Genomic DNA, 25,058 nt, shown 5'->3' on the forward strand with positions numbered 1-25,058 from the left:
CTCTTACACTCTTGGTGGGAGTGTAAATTGGTGCAGCCACTATGGAAAACAGTGTGGAGATTCCTCAAAAAACTAAAAATAGAGTTGCTGTATGATCCAGCCATCCCACTCTTGGGCATATATCCAGATAAAACTATAATTGGAAAAGATAACACATATCCCAGGGTTCATAGCAGCACTCACTATTCACAATAGCCAAAGCATGGAAGCAACTTAAATATCCATCAACAGATGAATGGGTAAAGAAGATGTGGTGTGTGTCTGTGTGTGTGTGTATAATATATATACACACACACACATATATATATACATATATACACAATGGAATATTACTCAGCCATAAAAAAGAACGAAATAATGCCATTTTCAGCAACATGGATGGACCTAGATATTATCATACTAAGTGAAGTCAGAGAAAGACAAATACCATATGATATCACTTATATGTGGAATCTAAAATATGACACAGATGAACTTATCTACAAAACAGAAACAGACACACAGACATAGAGAACAGACTTGTGGTTGCCAAGGGGGAGTGGGGCTGGGGAGGGATAAATTAGGAGTTTGGGATTAGCAGATACAAACTATTATATATAAAATAGATAAACAACAAGGTCCTACTGTATAGCACAGGGAACTACATTCAATGTCTTGTAATAAATTATAATGGAAACAAATATTAAAAAGTATATATACATACACATATATATAACTGAATCACTTCGCTATACACCAGCAACTAACACAACATTGTAAATCAACTATACTTCAGTAAAAAAATAATAATGACATAGAATGGAATTGAAAATATCAGTGGTTTCATAAGTGTTTGTTTCAGTTTATATTTGTGTGTGGATGTGTGTTTGCTGGTTAGTCATGGACTGCTTTGGTTCCCAAAACTAAGACCTTAAGTGAAATATAACTATATGTTCCCTCTGCCCAGGATGGATGTGTAAGAAACAAGTTTTTATCGTAGTGATAACTTTAAAAATCCACTTAAATATAAATAGGTAAACCATATTCTATACCAAATAAAGCACAGAGGGGAAAAAAAACCTTACGTGTGAAGGGTATACATTTGTTAGTTCTTTGGTTCACATGCTTGCCTACGCTTTTCCTTTGGCCTTCTATTACATCAGCTAACTTTTACTGGAGGAAAGCTAAAACACAAACACAGTCCACATGTGATAAGCCATTATTTTATAATTAGCTGCCTTCAATTCATTTTATGATTCTGTGTTTATTCTTGATGTTCAAAGCAGCATTCATTTAATCACTCCCTCCTCTCCTTTTCCTCATTAGCAGTCATCTCATTCAGCTATAACTTTTACCCCCTCCATCATCTTCTTAAAACACTCATGCAGGCACACACACCTACACCCACGGCTACTTCCAATTAATTCAGAGGCTTTCTTAGGGGATGACTCAGCATGATTCATCAGCCTGTCTCTTTGGTGAACCCGTGTTACCAAGTAGCCAATGTATTTTTAATAGTTAACCCATCGCATAGGCTAAACAAGATTCAGGTCTCCTCTAGTTTACTGTTGTAGTCCAGCTCAGTTACAATAAGTATCCAGGCATATATCAGGATAGGATAAAAAATTATGGAATTGAGGTTTAGAATGAAGGGATTCCCAGGACTGGAAGAAATTCCTGTGATTCAGAAGTAAAAGAAGGTTATTTTAAATTTAGTTCTATTCATTTACAGAGTGAATTTTGTTAAGCAGTAGTTGATACTGAGAAAGTTATATTATTAACCGAGAAGAGGAGGAAAGGTCACAGCCTGAGGACCACATAATGTCAGTTGAAACCAAATGGACACCATGATGTTTGTTTTCACCTCTTTGTAATGAAGTGTGTTGTGAACTTTGGACAGTGCCTAAACTGTTCCAGAAGGTCTTTTATGGAATGCCTCCTCACCATGATGTACTTCAGTTATTAAAAGTGCATAAGAACTGAGTTACATGAGTGAATTATTGATATATCCCTAGTGGCAGGACCCCACTTGAGAGTGGGGATTACTCTCGTTCCCAGTCATTGGTGGTATTTCCTGGAGCCTTGGTGGTGACTCAAGCAGAGTAGAGATCCAGGGAACAATGGTGCTGGTTTCTCTGGTAACCAGAGAACTGGTAACAGGTAGTTATAATGGCTTGTCCTGACATCTCTACATTGTTGCCAGTTTTCATGTTGTACTTTTGCATCCAGTGACATGATGCATACATTTGCCTGAGTTTCCCAGTTGTTGTTGGAGGGCAGCTGTGAAAGTATAATGTTTGAAAATGTCTCATTGAGATCTAACTACATGATACACTTGCTTTTGTATTGCCTTTCAGAATTAAAGCGATAGAGAGTCCAAACAAAGAAGATGATACCCAGTGGCTGACCTACTGGGTAGTGTATGGTGTGTTCAGCATTGCCGAATTCTTCTCTGACCTCTTCCTGTCATGGTTCCCCTTCTACTACATGCTGAAGGTACGGTGGCTTTCCTGAACTGCCGTTTTCTTCCATCTGTGTTTTTGCTTTGCTCCCTACCCCTGAAATAAACTCCATCTCAGGACCTATATACAAGGAATAGGAACAGATGCTTGAATGTTGGACATCTGTGGCTCTGCCTCAGATTAATAAACAGGAAGACAGGATTCAACATGTCTAACTTATCTTGTATATTATCTTGGAAACAGCCAAAGCAATTGTGTCTTTACAATGTGTTTGATAATAATAAAAGATGGAAATACTGTGAACTAGCACAAGCATTGCTCTTTGCCAAGATCCTATCTTCATGCTCTGTTGTCTGTGTTTGATGCGTCAACACTGTAAATTTTACCAAGTCATCAATTATTCACAGTGGTGTGCTGGAGTCATTATTTCTGGGAAAAAATACTTATTTCTTAATAGGTTTGGAAAAAGCAGACGTGAAACGGGCTCTCTGAGGAAGTCATTTTAATGACTCTGGCAGGTGCAGTAGTCTGGGATCAGCCCTGCCACACCTTGTGTTTGCCAGAGAACTCTCCTCGGCTACTACTGTGTGAGGAAAGGGAGTAGGACGTTGAACTCGTCCCTAATGGCACCTGTATCAACTCCAGCCTTGGCCTCCAAGGCACCTGACGATGAAAAGTTTGCATCTTTTGATAGATGGAGTAGTTGGTTCTTTTTCTCTAAATGGGACAGACTGTCTTCAGTTGATTCCTCAGGTGTCTTCCATGGAAGAGGCTTGCTTCTGGTTAGTTGCATAGGATGTAAATAGTTCCTCAGGTTCACCGACCCAGACTTCCCAAGCTGCTGAGGGTGGTGAGTCCAGCTCTTATGAAGTCTGGGTCCTCTTCTTTTCCCTCATACTCTTAAGTATTTGCTTTAGTAAGAGTTACACATGACATAGTTTAAAGACTCAAATAGCTCTGGAAGAGTTTTGAAGGTCTGCACTCCTGCCCCTTATATTGCCCTTCCTTAAAAGCAACCGCTGTCCCTTCATTTATGACAGATTATTTTGTCATTTACCTCTGGTTCTAAATAATATCCTTGTTTAGTTACCTTTTAATTTTTATGTTTTACACGTTAGCTCTTTTATTTATTTATTTATTTATTTGGCTGGGCCAGGTCTTAGTTGCGGCTTATCTGCGGGATCTAGTTCCCTAACAAGGGATACAACCTGGGCCCCCTGCATTGGGAGCACGGAGTTTTAACCACTGGACCACCAGGGAAGTCCCTACACATTAGCCCTTGATTCCCACCAGAAGATAAGGATTTGGCTTTCTTTCCTCCTTCCTCCCTGCCACACATGCAGGCTTGATAGTAATAAAAGATGTCCCCATCTTCCTCAGGGATAATTTTGGTTAGATAAGGCTTCACTGCTTTTATTATTATGACTTGTTAAGCACTGTTTAGTTGGGCCATATAGTATATATATAATGTACATGCAGTGTTACTGCAGTTTTTTAGTTTCCCCGGAATCAATAATTGTTCCCTTATTTCTATATTGAGGCCTATTTTGAGTGTCCTTGTTATTTTAATTTGTCCTAATGTCTACATTTCTATTTACTTTTTAAATTTTCTATCTAAAGAAATGTAGTTACAGGAAATTAGATAGCGGAAGCTCTGTCATCCTTTGGTCTCCTTCCCCGCAGCCACCACCACGTTGATATTACCTTGATTTTTAATTCTTGGTAATTATGGATATAATTTTTCTTTTCCTCTGGCCTTACCTGTTTTTCAGACATTTTTTGTATTTTCCTTCTTTCTGAGAGATTTTCTCAATCCGATCTTCCAATTTTCAGTTTTGTTCCATTCTGCTGTTTGTGCCATACATTGTATTCTTATTTCAGCTGTTATATTTTTCATACCTAGTAGTTTTGCTTGGCTCTTCCCTATGTTTTCTTGTTCTTCTTTCATGTCGCTGTATTTCTTTTAGTATAGCTGTTTTTAAATTCTTGGTCGTTCACTTCTAAAATTTCTGCTGCTGATAGAATCTGTAGTTGATTGTGTTGTCTCTGTTTTGAACTGGTTGTACTTTTCAAATACCTTGTAATTTTGGCCTGTAAGTTCCTTCTCCTCCAGGAGTATCAGCTATTCCATCAGGTGTCAGAATGGAGGAGGCCACACCCTGATCCATGCTAGTCCATAAGCTCAGGGTAGGGGTGTGTGAGTCCTAGGGTGGGGACCCCCAGGCAGCAGAAGAGCCACAGTTGATTACCCTTCCCCCACTAAACAGCTCCTCAGGTGCAGGTGTCACCCTTTGCTCCCCCAGCAGCACTAGAAGCCAGTGCTCCTAAGGTGGAATTCACAGCCCTAGGGGTTGGAGCAGGAGGGCTTGAGGAGGAACTGCCCTGGCTACTTAGTCCCTAGCTGTTCTCCTCAGTGCCTCACAAGGCAGTACTTCTATGCCAAAACCTCTGTTTTAGAAAAAGTATAGGAGAATGTTTTTTAACTTGGAGGTATAGACAGAAACTTCTATATGACAATGGGCAGTATAAGCAAAGATAAAATCATGACAGACTAGGAGGATGTATTTACAACACTTACACCAGATAAGGAATTAATATCCAGAATATATAAAAACATTTACAAGTAAGAAGAAAAGGAGAAAAATGAACAAAGGTTATAAATAGACATTTCACAGAAGAGAAAAAAATATGAGTAGTCAGTGATCTGGGAAATGTGAGTTAAAATAGTGAAATACCATATTTTGCTCATTACATTGGCAGGCATTTAAAAGGTTGAGAATATCTGGTATTGGTGAATATATTGGGAAATGGATGTGTGGTGGTAATGCTATAAATTGGAATAGCCTTTTTAAAGGAGGCTTTGACAGTTTCTTGTCAAAATGAAAAATGATACTCTAGCAGTTCTAAGTATCCATCCTAAGGAAATATTCACCACAGTATCCATCCTAAGGAAATATTCACCACGCATAAGAGAGCTGCATAAGAACATTTACTGCAGCATTCTTGGTTATAAATTAAAAAAAAAAAACAACCCTGCAGGGTCCGTCAACTGGTAACTGGTTAAATGCATTAATAGTACATCCATACAGTGAAATGAAATGAAATGATCCATTTGTAGAGATATAGAAATTTTGCATAATTCATTAATTATAAAAATTATAGAGTATTACAGTATGAAACCATTTATGGTAAAAACAAAAAAGCTAAAGTTTAAAAGTTTAAATGAAAACATGGGTATTCTCTTAATTTTGAATGCTGTTACCACAGAACGCCTGTAACACAGCTGAAAATTTTTCCTTCAAAACAAATGGGAAAAAAGTTGGTCTGTGGGAAGATTTAAGATTCCAGAGATTGCTGGATTTTTCATGTGTTTTTGTTATCCAAAGATATTTAGCATTTATAAAAATAATTTTATAATCTTTAATTTGAACGTCCATATTTTAAACTTAAAATATTTTTGAACCCGTTAATAAGATCCATCTGATGGCAGTGACATCACATTGCGGTCTCTAACAGAAGGAAACCGGGCTTTTGCCTTGGGCCCCACCGCTCACCCTGAACAGTATCCCGTCAGCAGAACCACTCACACCAGTATCTGACCTCAGACTTCCGAAACACAAGCCCGACTTCAGCCTGCTCCTGATCGCCTCTGCTAATGGAGGCCCCTTGAGGTAGAAAGTATCCAAAATAAAAGATAATCACCAAGTCATTTATATTTGATTTTGAAGTACATTACAAAAATTGCTTTGCAACAAATTTTCCTTCCTAACAGTAAAACAAATGCACATCCATTAGTAGTGAGTGTCCAGCTGTTTGATGTCACGGCGTCCAGAATGAGAGAGTGAATTTACCGCATATGTTCCAAATAGATAATATACTTGAGATGATTAAAAATTGATTATGCTCTCAATAAAAATGCTTTCTTCCTGCATTAGTGGCATATTCTGAGTGGCTTCAGTGAACTGACTGAGAAAAGGTCTCAATTGCAGAGTGTGTCGGAGAATATCCCATTTTAAGGACTAGCATAGATCTTACCTACACCATGGCTACAATCACAAGGTGATTTTGTGGGAGGATGAAAAGGAGGCCTGCAACTAAGGCCATGTATACTATTTTATCTTTTGCAGAATTAATATTGTTGGCCTTTTCCCCCCATTTTTCTAAAGCAGCCTGTAAGATTGCAGGAATATAAGAAGAACCAATGATTAGGCATCAAGGGTTAGTCGAGAAGATACTGTTCAATGTATTGAGCTAGAAAAAGTGGATCCTGCCTGTTCAGAGTTTTGCTCTGAGGTCCATCTTTGAACAGGAAGGTTTAAAAATAAATGTATTTATTTAAAAATAAATTTTTTCTCTGACTGTGAAAGTAGTGTATTTCTTTATTCAGCAGATATTTATTTAGAACCTCTATGTGCCAGAATCTGTTCTAGGTCAGGGGAATTTTGGTGAATAAAACAAGATCCCTGCTGTCATACTGTTTGCATTTGTGTTGTGTGTGTGTGCATGTGTGTTGGGGCATGTTTTAGATAAGGAAGAAAATAGTATTTGGAAGACTACCACTGTTATCATCTTAGGGTAGTCTTCCTTTTTTTTTTAATGTGCAGATAAATTGCTTGATGTAAGACAATTGTTATTGTCTTAACCATCTATGTATGGTTGAAACCATATATATCAGGGGTCCCCAACCCCCAGGCCACGGACCAGTACCAGTCTGTGGCCTGTTGGGAACCGGGCCACAGAGCAGGAGGTGAGTGGCGGGCAAGCAAGCGAAGCTTCATCTGCCGCTCCCCATCGCTCGCGTTATCACTTGAACCTATACCCCCCGCCCCCCCACCCCCCCGCGGAAAAATTGTTGTCTTCCACGAAACCGGTCCCTGGTGCCAAAAAGGTTGCGGACCGCTGATATATATGATATATGATTCTATAACTCACTTTTTTTCAATTAACACAATATTATGAGTATTTTCTCATTCAATATTCTTTGACATAAATGTCTAATCCATTATAGAAAATAATGTATTCATTCCCCACTTAATAGACATTTAGGACATTTATCTTGCTATTTTAACTAATGCTACAATGAATATCTTTGCACCTCATCTTTACTCTCATTTGAATCATCTTCTAGATTTATTTTTAAAACAAGGGTGAATAAACTTTGGCAAGTTTAAGTCCTGATCCAGACTGTCACCTGTATTGTCTCACCCATTGACAGAGAGCATAACATTTCTCTTCTTAAATTTGTAGGAGGCAAAAAAGATAGAAAAATCTTCCCCTTTTACCTTTCATTTGTGCATGCTGAGCAGTCTGTTTTAACTTTAGCCCATTACTATTCTCGTGGCTATGTTGCAAAGGCTTCCCAAGGCTTCTCTTTCTGATCAAGTGATTGCAGCATACCAGGAAGTCAGTGCTGAAATACATTTTTTCTGACATTAACTCTCAGTTCTCACCAGGCTAGTCCCAAACCTTGCATATTAAATATATCCCTACCTTGGAAATACCTCTTCTAGGGGAAAATTTAATAGTGACAGCATTAGAATCTTAGACAGAATTATCTGGCCTGTTGTAATTTGTAATTTAAGGATTTAGTGTGTCAGTGCTAATAGTGCCAAGAGTTGAGTTGAAATGGCATGCCCGGACTCTGAACTCTTTTTCTGAGTGGGCTTGTGTTTGAGGTTGGAAGTATCGTCAGCTGGCACTTTGAGGGCAGCTTGATTAAAAGAATGGCCAGATCTGTGTAGCTCAGGGTGTTCCTCGGCTGTAGAGTAGTTACATAGATTAAGAAAAGGGAGTTGTAAAAGCTGGTGGCTGAATATCACCTTGAGAGTTGAACAGTAATTAACTTTATTTTTAATACAAGAAAGTTACTTCATATGAGAACTGGAAAATGCTCACGATGTAGGTAAAGAGCAGTAATTGTTTTACTGTCTCAAGACGATAGCTAGAAGGTACCAGAAAGAACTAACTGAACAGCCTGGAGAATAGCCTATAAAGTTAATCACATTGCAGAGGTACAAAAATGTAGACTCTTGGCTCTGGTCCTGTCTGGTAGCCATGGTTAATTCATCCAGAAAAGGTGAATGAATCAGCTTTTCTGGGTTGCTGAAGGGCTGTTATCTGCATAGGCGGGTAATATTTCAGAGATATTTCAACAACAGTAAGAACTGTAGGACTTGGTAATACTACTACTATCTTGTATGTTTTTTAATTTGTGACTTTTCCTAAAAATCCTGCAGAAGAGAAAATCGACTCTTAGAGAGGTTGTTTGATTTACCTAAAGTCATAGAACAGATACCAACTCTCCTGATTCTTAACCCAGTGAGTCATTTCTACTTCACCTTGAGGCCTGTGGGCATGTGTGTCTACATCAATAATCCATTCCTGACAATTAGATATTTTACGTAGGAATACCAGCCAGGAGACTATTTCTTACAATTTTAAAGAGTAAAAATTAAAATGTATTACACGTCAATTTAAAACTCCATGCCAATTTCCTAAATATTAATACAGCAAGATGCCCCTGTATAAATAACAAATATATTGGATGTTAGATGCTAAAAACTAAATCCAAATAGTTCCTGCTCTCCAAATAGTTAATATAGTTGGTGGGAAACTATTGCTTTGTTTGCAGTAAGTAGTACATGGCACATCCCCTTGGACGCTGCATTCTCTTCAAAATGTCCACACAGAATTCCGATGTTCTGTCAAGAATGTAACTTTTCCTTTTCCTGTATATCATTTTGTCTAAATCGTTTTATTAAGTTTTAGGTGTGTGTGTATATGTATTAGCGTTACCTATATAAGCAACCGATGGAGGGATTTCCCTGGTAGTCCAGCGGTTAAAACTCCGTGCTTCCACTGCAGGGGGCGCGGGTTCCATCCCTGGTTGGGGAACTAAGATCCCGCATGCTGTGTGTGTGGCCAGGAAAAAAAAAAAACAAAAAACAAATGATGGAAAACATGAATGTTTGGATACTAAAAACCACAGGGAAATGTTAACTAGAGAGGTGGTCTCTAGGGTCTGCCTGTTAATAACCTGGCTGTAAGCAGAGGACATTAAAGCTAAAGCCAGTGAAAACTGCAGTCACACTTAGTTCCAAACTTTGGGTTAATGCAAATGTGTAGTTCAGAAAACCAGGTTTCTCTGGCACATCTTCATAAGGATGGCTGGCCAAGCCCAGTGTGTGCTGGAGCAGAGTCACTGGGAAAACTAAAAGTAAACGTGGAGCTACACACACACACACACACACACACACACACACACACACACACACACACACACACACACACACACACACTAAAGACTGAGGATATTTCAAGGAATTGGCTTCATTTAAGAGCTTGGACCTGTAACAGAAGGTCTTACTTGCCACTGTGTGTCTGTGCGGGCTCACTAGAGTTTTGGGTGGTTGCACATACAGCTGTAGTGAGACTACGAGATGGCCAGTCTGAATCTTTGCCCTTCCCCTTCCTACTGCCATGCTTTCCCATCCTTTGCTTTCCTAACTCTGAACATCCCATTTTCAGTAAATGAGTTTTGGAGTCTGTCGCACGTAAGGGGTGGGAGAGGTGAAGAGAGGGCTGGCTTAAAATCATAACTTGGAGATTATGGCAATGAATTGCATTTGGCTGAATTCTCTGATATGGAAAGCAGGCAACCTTTTGGGAATACATGGAGAAAATTTTGTCTGTAGCTGTTACTAGTCACTGATTCTACTTATTATTTTATGTTGTTTTCTAATATAGTTTGGCTTGAATATTTACATTTTAAAATACATTGTTTTTTTATAAATTACTTTCACTTTGTTTTTTCTTTATATTCCAGTTAGAAAACTTTTTTTTTTTTGGTAATTGTGTATGTAAGTATGTCATGACTTTGAATTTCATTTCAGGTAGTAAAAGGAGAGGTAAGAACAAAATAATTGTTTAAAAAGGGTGTATGTTGGCCCTGGGATTTGATTTTACCTGGCTTAAAGCTCTAATGAGGTAGCTTGTTACTGTTGCATGGATGTTGGTAGAAGACACAGTATTCTTGGGATAGGGACAGAGCCTTACTATGCTAGATGCTCCAAGTGTTGCTTATTTTCTTACAAAATCTGTATGAGGTAGATTTTTAAAAACTTCTATTAATTTTTTTTTAGAGAGTCAAAACAGACTTAAGCAATTAAGTAACTTGCACAAGGTTTTCCCAGCTAGTAAGAAGATTGGAACCAGTTTTTCTGAGCCCAGTTCTCTTACTTCTATATACTGTAGTATACAATTCTCTTAGTCCCCAGTTTGTTGGGTGGAGAGATCTGTGTATATCTTTAGATCAAGATTTTAAATTTTGTGTATTTTGCTTTGTATTCTTACTGATTTCTAGTTTTTTGATATATCAATTTCTGATGGAAATGTTAAAAATCGATTGTGGATTTTGTCCATTTATCTATATAATTCTGACTTTCACGTTTATACATTTCAAAGCTATATTTGGAAGTGATATATAATTATAAACTACATAATTATAAAAATTAAAATTATATAATTGTAAATATAAAAACCACAAAGCTATATATATTTACATATTTCAAAAATATATAGGTTCAGGCAAATTGTTCTCCTTGACAAACTGTTTTCCTTCTTTATCACTGTTTACTTATTTTGCCTTATGTTTATGTACTATTAATATTACTATAATATATGAGCTAATTTAAGAGTTGGTATTTGTCAGATACATCTTTTTTCATCCCCTTATTTTCAGTGTACCTAATTGGTTTTATCTCTGGTGTTTCTTATCAGAAGCATACAGCCATAGTTTGTTTTTTTAAAATCCTGTCTGGTAACCCCTGTCTTTTGAAAGCTCGCCCCCCGACCCTAATCTGTTTAGAACCTGCATTTTGTTTTGTATTTTGAGTGTCATAGAAGTTCAAAGTGTAATGGAAATTTCTCAGAGCCAACGTGGTACTGCTGGGGTGAGCTTTGGGCACAAATGTGTGCATTTTAACTCAAGCTGTCTGTCATTAGTAGTAGCCCCTTAACAGGTTTGCACCTCTAGAGCAAACTTAAAAGACCATCTTAGAAAGGAACATAGCTTCTTGATTATTTGAATACATTCTTTGGTTTGGAATAAAAGGACTATAGAAGTAAATATATATGGCATAAGAAGTTGAAAGGTTTTTACTTTAAGGAGAAGTAAAAACTACAGATTTGGAATCTCAAGAAATGACTTCTGTTTTTTATAGAGTCACCTATGCTGTGTGGAATACAATATAGTTAGAAGCTTTTAAGCTGAAAGAACACGATATGCTGTTTATCAAACATTCTAGGGAAATGAGCATATCATTCTGAATGTTCCCTTTTTTGCTCATTCATTATATTATAGAGGAATAAATTGCTTGGACAACTTAAAGTGCTGAGTTATTTATCATTTGAATAAACAGTAAAGGTTTTTTCAAAGTAAACATAGTGTGACAGTTCTTGTTGTGTAAGTTTTTAGGGTAGAACTCTTGTCAATTTTTCATCTCAATAGCAAAGTAGAGCCATAAAGAAAGAGTTAGGAATAACATCTACATTCAAGGTGAAACATGATGAACAGCTGACTGTAAAGATTCCTTGAAGGCTAAGATCTACCCAAAACTGAGATTCCACTAAGGGAAGAATTCAGGAATGGCCAGGGTATTTTTTTCTATAACAGGATGAATAAAGGTGAAAAACTTACTGAGGTAAGCCTGTTGAGAACAAGCCTCATAGATACCTACGTGGACAGGGTTTACACACGCAGATAAATACTATTTTTTTAATTGATTAAGAGTTATAATTAATAAAATTCTCTTGTAACTGTCAACTAAAAAGTGGTCCAAGTTAGGAAGGAAGTTAAGCTGCTGGACTTGGTGTGTTTTGCCTTTCTTTGTCAGTCTCAGCTTTTCCTTACTAGGTCATTTTTTGTCATGTTTTTTCTATCTAAGAAAAGCGTACCTGTATCCTGCAGGAAACACTGGAAATGCTGTTGGGGCAAATAGCAGAGGCAGTGCCATCCCCAGAGTAGTGGTGGCAGCGTGTGTTGTCAGATGCCGCTGCCCTCTGTCACCATGCTGCCTCTCCTCTGTGCAGTGCGGCTTCCTGTTGTGGTGCATGGCTCCCAGCCCGGCCAACGGAGCGGACCTGCTCTACGCGCGCATCATCCGTCCTTTCTTCCTGAAGCACGAGTCGCAGGTAGACAACGTGGTGAATGACTTGAAGGACAAAGCCAAAGAGACTGCAGATGCCATCTCTAAAGAAGGTATGGCTCGGGGACAGCTGATTCAGCGTGTGAGACGACATGGGATATACTGAGCCCACATAACAAGCTTCCTCACTTCGTGTCCTATAACCTTTCCTCAGCCGTGTGCCGGGGCTAGTCTGGGATTTCTTTCCCAAGACTTTGCCTGTTGCCTTTACTTTTCCCGACATTCTTCTGACATGTCACATAAAACACATCATTCGGTCAGCACATTAGGAAAAATGACTTTCCTTTGGTGGGTAGAGATTTCAGAGAGTCATCTGTATTTATACACAAGTGCAATCTCTTTAATTCATTTCAGGTTGAACTGCTTAATATGCTGTTCACACTGCTTTTGTTAGAGGGCCAAGAGAATGCCCTCTCTCTCAGCTCTCCTGATCCTTTCCTTCAAATACTTATTTGTTGAGGTGCTTAATATGTGCCAAGCATGTTCATAGCACTGGGCATGAACCAGGGAACCAGACAGACCAATGGACCACAGTGAACTCATGAAGGTTACAATCTTGTTGAGAGAGAGAGAGACAATACCATTGAAAAGCAAGTTATATGGCATACTTAGCAGATGATACAGAGAAAAATTAAGCAGATAGAAAGATAGGGAGTGTCAGGGGCTGAAGGGAAGGTTACAATTTTAAATAGAGTGATGTAGCAAATCCTCACAAAGAAGGCTCTACTGAGTCAAAGTTGAAAGTGTTAAGGGTGGGAACCCTGGGGAAGAAAGCTCCAGATAGAAGAAACGGCATGTGCAGAAGCCGGGAGCGGGCAGAGTATGATTGGTAGGGGGTGCTCTAGAGGGAGAGTTGAAGGAGACAAGGTCAGAGAGGTTGGGGAGTGGAGCTGGAAGGGGACAGATCATATAATGCCCTCCAGGCTGTTGTAAGGGCTTTGGCTTTTATTCTGCGTAAGATGCGCGTGAGATGGGGCGCCCCTGGAGTGCTGTGAGCGAAGGAGCAACGTGATTCGTCCTCTGTTGGAACAGGCTTATGTTGGCCACTGTATTAAGAATAGACTGAAGGGGGACAAGAAGGAAATCGGGAGACCCAGTTAAAAGGTTATTGCGGTGATCTGGCTGAAGATGGTGGTGGTGGCTTGACTTGTTTGTAGTGGTAGCAGTAGGAGGTAAGAAGTCAGATCCTTGATACGTTTTGGAGTTAGAACCAGTAGGATTTGCTTATGGATCAGGCATGGAGTACGAGAGAGGAGTCAAGGACGAGGCCAAGCTTTTTTAGCCTGAACACATGGGAGGATAGAATTGCCACTGAGCTGGGGAAGACTGGGTGTTAACAGGTGTAGAGGGGAAAGTAAGGAATTTAGTTCTGGACATAACTTTGTGTCTACTGGGTACATGGAGAAGTCAGCACAGCCAGGTGGATATGGATGTTGAGAGTTCAGGAAACAGGGCAGGGCTAGGGATAGAAATTGGGGGGGGTGTTTACCCACATATGGACAGTATAATAAGCATGAGACTGGATGAGATCACAAGGGAGTGAGTGTAGTTAGAAAAGAGGAAGTCTGAGGCCTGGGCCCTGTGGCCACCAATATTTAGAGATTGAAGAAATGAGAAGCAACCAAAAAAGCAGACTGATAAGGATTGGCCAGTTGAGCAAGCAAGAAAACTCGAGACTGTGGTATCCTTCGGGCCAAGTGAAGACACTGTTTCAAAGAGGAGGGAGGGGTCTGTGGTCACACGGTGCAGACGGGTCAAGGAGGATAAGGGCTGAAAACTGACTCTTGGATTTAGCAGTGAGGAAGGCACTAGTGGTCTTGACAAAACAGAGTTTGTGGGGTGGTGAGAGCAAAATCCTGATCAGAATGCATTTTATGGGAGGAAGGGCATGAGAGAACATAGATTAGTCTTTTGAGAAGTTTCCCACAGAGAGGAGTAGAAGAATGGGGCTGTAACTGGAGGAAGGTACTAGGGTCCTGAGGATGTTTTTTTCTTTTTCTTAAGGTAGAAGAAACAAAGTAGGTTTGAAAAATTAATAGCAATGATCCAGTAGAGAGCAAAAAAATGATAGGAGTGAGAAGGTGAATTGCTGTAGCTCTGTCCTGGAATAGACCAGAGGAGACAGGGTCTAGAGTACAAATAGAGGGATCGGTCATAGGAGCGGGAACAGTTTAGAATTATAGGGGGGGAATCAGTGTTGATGGGTGAAGATGCTGGTAGCTGAGCGTATGTGATGGTGAGGGCTTACAGAAGTGGTTTTCTCATCACTTCAAATTCCTCAGTAAACTAAGAAGAAAGAAGGTCAACTGAGAGAGGGTGGGGAAGGAGGTGATAGAAAGGGGAGTTGGTATGAAATAGTTACTTAGGACGAGGGTCAGCAAGCTTTTTCCATAACGGGTCAGATAATAAATACTTCAGCTTTTGCCGGCCGTCAGGTCTCTGTGGCATCTACTCAACCCTGCCATTGTAGCTTCACGCAACACGCAGCCAGAGGTGACACAGTGACCAGTGAGTGTGACTGTAATGTGCTGGCCGCTCTAAGACAGGGGAGAGTGGATGGACTGGGACAGTGTCCTGTGATCGCCAGGGGGAATTAGAGGCTCACTGGAGGTTTGTGTTCCTGAACTTGTAGTGAGGCCGCGTAGTCTGCTTGTGTCTTCTTTTCCAGCCACATTTCCAGCTGTGTGGGTGCAGCTGTGGGATAGATGGAGAGCTGCGTCCGGGTTGACTTGGTTAAGTAGGAGCTCTGAAGGGGGATCTAATGAGTGGTTCATGTTTGATGGTGGAGGAGGGAAGTGAGGACAAAAGGGAAGTGAGGAACAGTGAAAGGGGCGATAGAATCGATGGATTTTACAACCAGGTGGTGGGGGAAGAAGAACTTGGAGTCAGGGAAATAGAGGGAGCGGGCTGCAAAGATAGGAGGTGATGGTGGAGTGGGACGCTCGGCACTGAGACCAGAGAGGGGCAGCCATTACTGGTTGTGACAGTGAGGACGTGGGGTAGGCTGGAGCAGGTAGGGTGGAATGTCAGGGTTATTGGAGGGGAGGAACCAAGAGGCCAGGCTACTGGAAGAATATCGTAATCACTGATAATTAAAGTAAGAGTAGTGCTAGAGAGTGATATTAAGTTTGGAGTTAAAATCTTAAAGAAATGAGGCAGCACAGCCCAAGGGTCAGCGGACTGGAAAAAGAAGGGCTAGTGGGAAAGATAATCTGATGACATGAGATTCTGAACATGGCCCTGAAGAACAAAGGACGCTTTCTGGACCTCCAGACCCAGTACTACCAGGGTCATGGAAGGAAAAAACAGCCGACACTTGAGAAAGCAGTGTCCTTAGGGGACAGCCAGGTTTCTGTAAAAGCAACAAGGTAAAGGAAGCATTCAGAGAAATGGATGAGGATAGAGGAGATCTCGCTAATGATGGGACTTAAATTCCAGAGGGCACAGTAAGGGTCTTAAAAAGTGGAGAATGGGCATAGAATTAGAGAATTAAAAAAAAAAAAAAAAGTTCTACAATAATGAGAAAGTGGGAGACAAGAGGTGACCTGGACCCTGGGAAACAAGATCCCCCAGATGGTCCCCTGGCAGCTCTGTGTCCCCACAGTGGTGTGCTCTCCCCTCCCCCGCTCACAGGCCGTTCTCTTCCGACGCCTGCTCCTGGGCACATGGCTCCAGTATCCTTCAGAACGTTTTTTACAGTTTCTTCACATCTTCCCGCTTTGGGATCGCCAGTTCCTTTTTAAGAGATTTTTTTTTTTTGCGGTACGCGGGCCTCTCACTGTTGTGGCCTCTCCCGTTGCGGAGCACAGGCTCCGGACGCGCAGGCTCAGCGGCCATGGCTCACGGGCCCAGCCGCTCCACGGCATGTGGGATCCTCCTGGACCGGGGCACGAATCCGTGTCCCCTGCATTGGCAGGCAAACTGTCAAGCACTGCACCACCAGGGAAGCCCTAAGAGATTTCTTAACTGTTCCTCCTTGCTCTTAGCCTAACCAGCAACCTCTGGTGATGTCATTTCTGTCTAGTTTGCCCACATTTCTTAGTCTTTGATTCTCTCAGATCTCAGTACTCTGAAATCCGATTTTACTTTGATCCGATTTTACTTTGATACATTCCTAAACAGAGGTGTGAGAATGAAAATAAGTTAAGAGGAATTTAGGTGCTGACACATTTTAGACTTTTCTCCGAGTTTCTGGATTCTCCAAAAAGGACATTTTTGCAAAAGGCTAGTTAAGAGAGAAGCTGCACTTTCTGTGTAAACTTTGTTCAGCAATTTTAATTGAGTGAAGGGAGAGCAGCTGTCAGGCAGCTGGTGAACAAGGAGGGCCTCCTTGGCTAGCATTCCCCTTGGGGCTCCATCAAGAACAGCTGCAGTTTGTGGAATCTCAGGAGGCCTGGAGGCTTCCAGAACACTCCCCCCTGCCTCATCACACATATCACACTCGTTCTTACAGCACATTCCAAGCCACTTGGTAATTAGGCAGGGTAGGTGGGGCTTAATCTCCCACAGACGTAAGAATATTTTCCTGATGAAGGTAGCTTTGTGCCACAAACTTGAAGACTTACAGCAAACTCTTCCCATCATACAAGGAAATGGTGGCACAACGATAGAACATATGCATATAAGTATTCTATCATTTCTTGATTCGGGGAATGATGATTTTCTCTGATTTTTGTCACCAAGGCATAGACAGCCAACCCTGTTGTCATCAGATTGAGACATAGTGAAATTGTACAGGTGAGCGCTCAGACACAAAGGAGAATTTCTTGAATGTACAGGGGACACTATACGCTCAAGGAATCTCTACTTCTTGTGATACTTAAAGGAGGACAGAGGGCAATGGCTTAGGTGACAGTCACTAAAGGGGGCTAGGCCAGACGACCTTCAGTAACTCTGCTCAAGTACTGAGGATTTGCCCTTGAAGAGGTCTCTTGTACATTTCCGGGAACCTCTCCTGGCCCTGCCCACAAACCTCCCTATGTTCTCATCTGAGCATGAGTCATCCAAGTTGTTGATCTAGTAGCTACATGAGGCACAGAACCACATTGCAAATAGCTCTGATGCAATTTTCTTTCCTCCTAACAGCCAAGAAAGCTGCTGTGAATTTACTGGGTGAGGAAAAGAAGAGCACCTAAATCACTGACTGGATGAAACCTTTCTGCCCTCTCTGTACCTTTCTTTTAGAGCTTGATGTTATATTAGGAACTGTGGTATAAGCATTTTAATAATGTTGCCTTGGAAACATTTTTGATATATTAAAAAAAGGAATGTGTAAGTTTTTTTTGCTTATTTTTACTGTCTATATACACAGGGAACATTTAAATTTAATGCTTTGCCAGTGTCCAAGTTTGTGGACAGTACATTTTGCCTCTGGGTAGGAAAAGACATGTCACCATCCTGCAGGAAATATAAACTTAAAAATTATATATCCTACAGGCTTTGTACTTCAGTGGGCTCTCTGCATGCATTTTCTCTGTACTTTTAGGATACTCTATAACTGTCTACTTCATGTAATGTACAATTCTGTATTAAATGTTTTAAATGTATTTGTGCATACACACGCATAGGGAAATGTTACTGTCTGTGCATAATGCTCATGGGGAGCTCCTGCCAAAGGCTGAAGGTTCCACTGTGCTGGTGTGATCTGAGTAATACTTCAGAAAATTAATACACATGAGTAATGTTTCAAGTGAACAGTTAAGTGATAAATGAGGCTGAACTGGAGGTTGGCCTGGTGGTTTTCCTAACATTGTAGCAGCTGAATACAAAAACAGCTTTGTAAAGCAGTCAGTTGAGTGACTAATGGGGAAATGTACACACACACATCACAGCTCCCAGTTCTGTAGAACTACTAATATTGTCTTGTAGCTTTTAAAAAATTGGCTGATAAGCTTTCAATCTGTCTGTTTTTAAGATGCTATAGTGGAAACCATCCCTGGTTTCACCTTCATAGCTGAATAATATGTTGGTTTAGTCTTGTTTCTTTTCCAGTCTTTTTAAAAGCGGTTAAGGAACCTCCGGAGGCTTGCCCACTTCTGATTACATGTACATTCTTGTTTTTATCATTAGAAACTACATGCTAATGATGACACCAGGCTCTTAAGAGCAATTCTCGGAGAAGAAAGGAAGTATGATATAACCCATAATCCAGTTGGCAGTGGTTAAGACAAACGGCCTTCACCTTCTTTCCCTGGCCTTTAAGGTCAAACACCAGATGCTTCCCTAGTTTACAAATCAGAATCATTTGTAGTCCATTTACACGCCTTCATCTTTATGCTTTATTTTGATAAACTGCATACAACCTCATAGTGTAAGTACAGAACACAAAGTTAAAATTAATGTCACTAGCTTGATTAGCCACATAGCTTATAGGGACCTCGACAACTTGTCTGTACTACAGAATCTGAGCCTTGCACCAACCCTACTGCTAGGATGCTTCTGAATTAGACTAAACTGACCAAAACAAGAGCATAACAAAACTAAAATATCCAGGCCTGTAAAATATTTCTTAAAGCAAATAAAGATGATTAGTTCCCTTTTAGATAACAATTAGGTAAAATCATAATGATGTCTCATGAAATCATTTCTCGTGAAATATAAAAGATATCAAAAATAGGGGATAATATCACCCTAATATTATAATAATATGGATAATATCACACCCAATATTATAATAATATTTTTTGGGGGGGAATGTGATGATAAGGCATCTTGTTAACCATACCTTAAAAAATAAAAAACTTTTAGAAAGCAAACAGAATTAGTTGTTACTGGAAGAAAATCAAGCCTCAGGTTAAAGATTTAAAAAAGTACCTCTAAGAGTCTTTAAATCCCTTTCCCCATAAATAAACTATGCTTTTCTTGGTGGCAGAAGAATGAAAATTAGCAACTTCTAGCTAATCAGAATATATAATCAGATTGTTAGTATACAAAATATGTAACTTTTAGTATACAAAGTATCAGGCAAGGTGGAGCATACAAGTTACTATTGCTCATAACTACTTACAGGCTAGTATCAGTTTTAAAACTACTATACTAAGAAAATTCTGAATGCAATTTTTTTTTTATCCCTATAGCTTTATCCTGCAGTGCATTCTGTAAGAAATTTTAGTTACTGTTTTTGGCAGTCAACGTGTACATATTAATGACAGGAAAACTTATGAGTTGAGCAATTGTCTCAGTTTAGTTTTCCCAAAGAAGGTATTGCCATGGCTAGAGTCTTTGAAAAACTAATCGAGCCTGTGTCTAGCTATAAGACAAGCATTTGTTTATACATGAACACTATTTTGGGGATATGTAAAGGCAAAGAATTCCTACGACAATTCTTCTCCTACTTAAGAGCTTCTGATTGACAATTACTGCTACTCTGGGGAGTTTTCTACCTACAGCCTGAAGAACATGAGCATAGCCTTTAAATAAGTTACCACCTATCCTGAAGATGTGATATAGTAAATGAAAATGAATGTAAATAAAATTCCGTTATCTCATTGAGCTGTTTTAGTTCATTTTATTTGATGGGGCTTAAAAGACTTTCCCTAAAAACATACCAACCAAAAAAAGAGTTTCTACCAGTAATTAGCATTAGATGTAGAAGAAACCGAAACTACTCTTGACCTTTGAAATAACACAGGTTTGAACTGCACGAGTCCATTTACATACGGATTTTTTTCAATAAATACATACTACAGTACTACACGATCTGCAGTTGACTGAATATCCAGTTGCAAAACTGCAGCTCTGGAGAGCCGTTTGTTTGCAAAGTTATCACTGGATAGTTGACTGTGATAGTTGTCAGCCGTACTGCTTTCTACTGGCATAATGTATTACACACAGTCACATACAACTACTAGTTGGTGTTATTATTGCATGTAAGTATATTTTGATGTAGTAAACACATGTGCCTCCAAATCACTCTGTACTTTAAGAGACCAAGAAAAGAACTTGGGATTTTATTAAAAATACCTACTTCTGGAGGGTGTACTTTGGTCAGCTTCATCTCCTACATTTGCTTATTACATGTCTGTATGTCTAGAATCATGGTGTTTATAGTAATAGATACAATTCACATCCTTAGCCATCAAATATTACAGTTCTATATAATACAGCAGGAGAAAGTAAATATATTTGAGAATGACCTTATTTAAAAGTTTTTCTGGCTGCTTACTACAATATTAGCTTATAAAGTATCTTTGTAAACAGACACCTCAGAGAATTAAGAGCAATAAAGAGGTTATTTGGTCAAATCAGTGGTTCTCAAACTTGTGTGCATCAGGATTTCTTGGCGGGGGTTGCGGGAGCTGGAATTGGTAAAACAGATTGCTGGCCTCATCCCCAAAGTTTCTGATTCAGGAATTCTGTGGTGGGGTTGAAAAATCTGCATTTCCAACAAGATCCAAGGTGATGCTAATGATCCAGGAATCACAGTTTGACACAAAACCACTGGGTTAGATTAATGCTCTCTTTACACTTAGTATACAGAGGGTTTCAGGCCTGGACTGTGCATTACAATCATCTGAGCAGCTTTCAAAGAATACTGGTATCTGCCTCCACTACCAGAAATTCTAACATTAACCTACTATACACCCAGGTGCCAGTATTTTTAAACTCTTCAGGTGATTCAAATATGCAGCCAGGGTTGAGAATGTGAAATAAGATTCGTATTTATGGCAAGACAAGAAAAATTTAAAAATAAAAATTCTTCTCTGTCCTTTGGTCTCCCCTCTCCCCCCAGTGTGCATTGTGTACCCACATTATGCATTGACCAAAGCTCCCCCATCAGCAGGAATACCTGCTCGACCCCATAAATAGCAACATTCTCCTAGCATCAACAAGACAACTCCTTGAAAGATAACAGGCCTTCTTGAGCTTGTAAAGGTTCACATGACCTACCACGATGTCGCTTAGATCTGATTTATGAAAACTGACAAGTACAAACACATCATTTAACATACAGCCCTCTCTCAAAAAAAACCATATATAAACTGTGTCTTGACTTCTAATGGGCAGAACAATTCTCAGAGCTTTCTGAGATGCTCTTCCCGGGTTTGAGGATGCTCAATCCTCAAATTTGGCTTGAATAAAATTTTCCCATTCTTTCTTAGATCGACTGATTAAATTTTTCACCAACAAGAACTACTGGTAGAGACTACTAGTAAGGTCGAGAATCCCAAGGTCTGGAGAGTTTGTCTTAGCTCATTAGTTCACCTGGTGTGTTAGTTTCCTATTGTTGCTGTAACATATTACCACAAATTCAGTGGCTTAAAACAACACAGATGTATTAGCTTACAGTTCTGAAGGTCAGACATCCAAGAGGTTGGCAGGGCTGCATTACCTCTGGAGACTGTAGGGGAGAATCCATTTCCTTGCTGCTTTCAGCTTCTACATGCTGCCTGCATTCCTCGGTTTGTGGCTACCTGGTACTCTGACCTCTGCTTCCCTTTTATAAGCACCTTTGTGATTACATTGGGCTCACCTGGATAATCCAGGATACTCTCTCCAGCTCAAGATCCTTAATCTCATGTGCAAAGCCTTTTGCCATGTAAAGTAACATACTCACAGGTGGTTTTGTTTTTTTTGTTTTTGTTTTTGTTTTTCGCGGGGGTGGCCAGTGGTAGGGAGAGCGGCCTATTCTGCCTACCCCACCTAGTCTCTCTTTGGGTACAGAAATTTCATTATAGTTACCCTCAATATCAAAATAACTGCAAAGAGCATCTTAATGTTGGGAGGAAACTAAAAAAAAAAAAAAAAGGGTTTAGGGAAGAACTATTCATATCCAAGTAAAGACTGGAGGTTTATCCTCTGGAGATAGTAAGAGGATCTTTGGAGTAGGGGACACAGGCAGAGTTAAGGGAGGCAAGTTGCATTAAAAACAGGATTGAGCGACTAAATGCTGAGACCCATTAGCCCCACCCTGCCTTCTCACACTAGGCTCCCAGATCTTTATCCTCCTAAAAGCTTCTTAGACTTCTCTCTCGGTAAGCACATCAGCCTAAGAGAAAACACCTCTCATCTTGGAAGTTTCCCCCAAAATGTCTCAGCCAGATATCCCTTTAGTGAAACTCACAGTCTGCAAGCCCTTCTTATGTGCTCAGAACTTCCAATCAACTTCTTTGGTCTTTCACTCTTAAAAAAAAATTAAGGAAAGCCACTTAAACATGACAGGAATCTAAATAAAAACAATTTTTAAAAAAAGTGACTTGGAAGTAAAAGGATATAAACCATACCCTCTAAGAAAGAAGAAATTACATCCATGAAATAAGAATAGAATGCTAGAAAAAGGAAACATTTAGATGACAAAAGAGCTTACGTAAGTTGAAAATAACAAGAAAAATGAAAAGTTCAATAGAAGGGTTGGAAGATAAAGCTGAGAAATTCTAGGAAATAGAACATAAAGACAAAGAAATGGAAATAAGAAGAAAAAAAGAAAATTTTAGGACTTGCCCAGCAGGTCCAATATTCAAATAAGGAATTCCAAGATCAGCTCTCCGGCTATAGGATGCCTGGATGCACAAAGCCTGAGGCCGATGCCACCAGGACCTCGTGGGAAGAGGGGCTCTGTTCTCATCTTTCAATAAAGCTGTTGGTCTAATTTTTTTAAAAAAGCAATTCCAAGATCAGAAAGGGGAGAAAAATCATCAATGAAATTTTCAAGAAAATCTCCCAGAACTGAAGAACACAAGTCTCCATATTGAAAGGGCCCATTAGGTACCCAGTACAATAGACAAAAGGAGACCCACACAAAGCACACTATTGTGATATTTAAGAATACTGAGATCTGAGTTTCAGTAAGAAAAATGTGAGTCACGATAGATCATGAACCAGAATGGCTACAACAGAAGACCATGAAGCAATGCCCTTAGACTTCTGAAATAAAATGATTTCCAATTCTAGTTCTATACCCAGCCAAACAGTGTGAGGGTAGAATGATGACACTTTCAGATATGCAAGGTCTAAGAACATTTACCTCCCTTACATTTTCACCAGGAAGATCCTGAAGATGGGCTACACAAAACAAAGAAGTAACTCAAGAAAGAATACATAACATGCAGAAATACAGGATATCCAAAAACAGCAAAGTAGTGAAGCGAGTCACACTCTGAATGATGGTGAAGAGAGAGCCCTGAATGAAGCTGTGCACTGGGTGGAAAGGGTAACTAGTAGAGATTAGAGCCAGGTGAAAGGCTCCAGAAGAGACTTCTTTAAAAAGATGAAATTAATGAACTACTTGGGCTTCCCTGGTGGTGCAGTGGTTAAGAATCTGCCTGCGAATGCAGGGGACATGGGTTCGAGCCCTGGTCTGGGAAGATCCCACATGCCACAGAGCAGCTAAGCCCATGCACCACAACTACTGAGCCTGCGCTCTAGAGACCGTGAGCCACAACTGCTGAGCCTGTGTGCCACAACCACTGAGCCCGTGCACCTAGAGCCCGTGCTCCACAACGAGAAACCACTGCAATGAGAAGCCTGCTCACCGCAACGAAGAGTAGCCCCTGCTCGCAGCAATTAGAGAAAGTCTGCACACAGCAATGAAGACCCAACGCAGCCAAAAATAAAAATAAATTTTTTAAAAAACAAAAAAGATAAACTATCTGATGTGAACAAACTATTTGTAAAGACGTCTTGACAACTGATAGTTTATGGCTGAGTTAGTGACAAATATTCAGAAAACTGAGCAAATAAAAGAAAAAAAATTAGCCCCAAAGAAATAAAAAATAACCATAGCATACTCGAGAGTGTTTCTGGAGATCAGCTGGGGATCTTCCTAAATGCATTCGAATTCTGGGCTTGGGCCAGAGATTCTGCATTTTTCACAAGCTCCCAGGGGAGCCCAGTGCTGCTGGATCCCTGACCATAATTTTGAACAGCAAATGTACTACATAGTTCAGCTATGAATGGAATATAGGATAATAATGTAAACTTTGAATAGTGATTAAAATTATAAAATACAGTGGTAGAAGGGAAGATGGGAAAGATACATGCATGTGTTGGGGGTAAAGGAAGGAAAATGAAATCATCCTCTTCTACAGATGGAAGTTAATGCCTAAAATTGAAATTATTAAAACTGGCTGGCTCTTTAAATTTTGTACAAGTATAATACTGATAACAATAAAGTCCTTAAAAAAAAGGGCAAAGGATGTGAACATAATTCACTGAAATAAATACAAATGACATTTCAACATAAGAATAAATGCTCAATTTTGCTCATTAGAGAAGAGCCTATTTTTCACTTGATTGGGAAAGAAGCAAAGTTAATTATTCACTGATTGCAGCAAGATGAAGAAACAGCAATATGTTACAGCAATAGTTGTAAAACCTTTTCTGACAATCCTATTGCCCCATAAGTAAAAAAAATTTTAGATTCTAGTCATCTTTCTCTAACAAATCTTTTAAGTTGACTGCCCCAGTATCCACT

The 25,058-nt window shown here is 39.8% G+C and overlaps 1 protein-coding gene across 1 annotated transcript in view; it reads left to right on the plus strand.

The window, feature by feature from the left end:
* REEP5 (receptor accessory protein 5) overlaps nucleotides 1-17,924 on the plus strand; it is a 45,391-nt gene extending 27,467 nt beyond the window's left edge. Inside the window, exons 3-5 of the mRNA XM_024128325.3 lie at nucleotides 2,337-2,475; nucleotides 12,531-12,699; nucleotides 17,732-17,924. Coding sequence (XP_023984093.1) covers nucleotides 2,337-2,475; nucleotides 12,531-12,699; nucleotides 17,732-17,781 — 358 coding nt within the window. The 3' untranslated portion in view covers nucleotides 17,782-17,924. The remainder of the gene's footprint in view (nucleotides 1-2,336; nucleotides 2,476-12,530; nucleotides 12,700-17,731) is intronic.
* The last annotated feature ends 7,134 nt before the right edge of the window (nucleotides 17,925-25,058 follow it).

The sequence above is a fragment of the Physeter macrocephalus genome, chromosome 8 (assembly GCF_002837175.3).
Source record: "Physeter macrocephalus isolate SW-GA chromosome 8, ASM283717v5, whole genome shotgun sequence".
NCBI lineage: Eukaryota > Metazoa > Chordata > Mammalia > Artiodactyla > Physeteridae > Physeter > Physeter macrocephalus.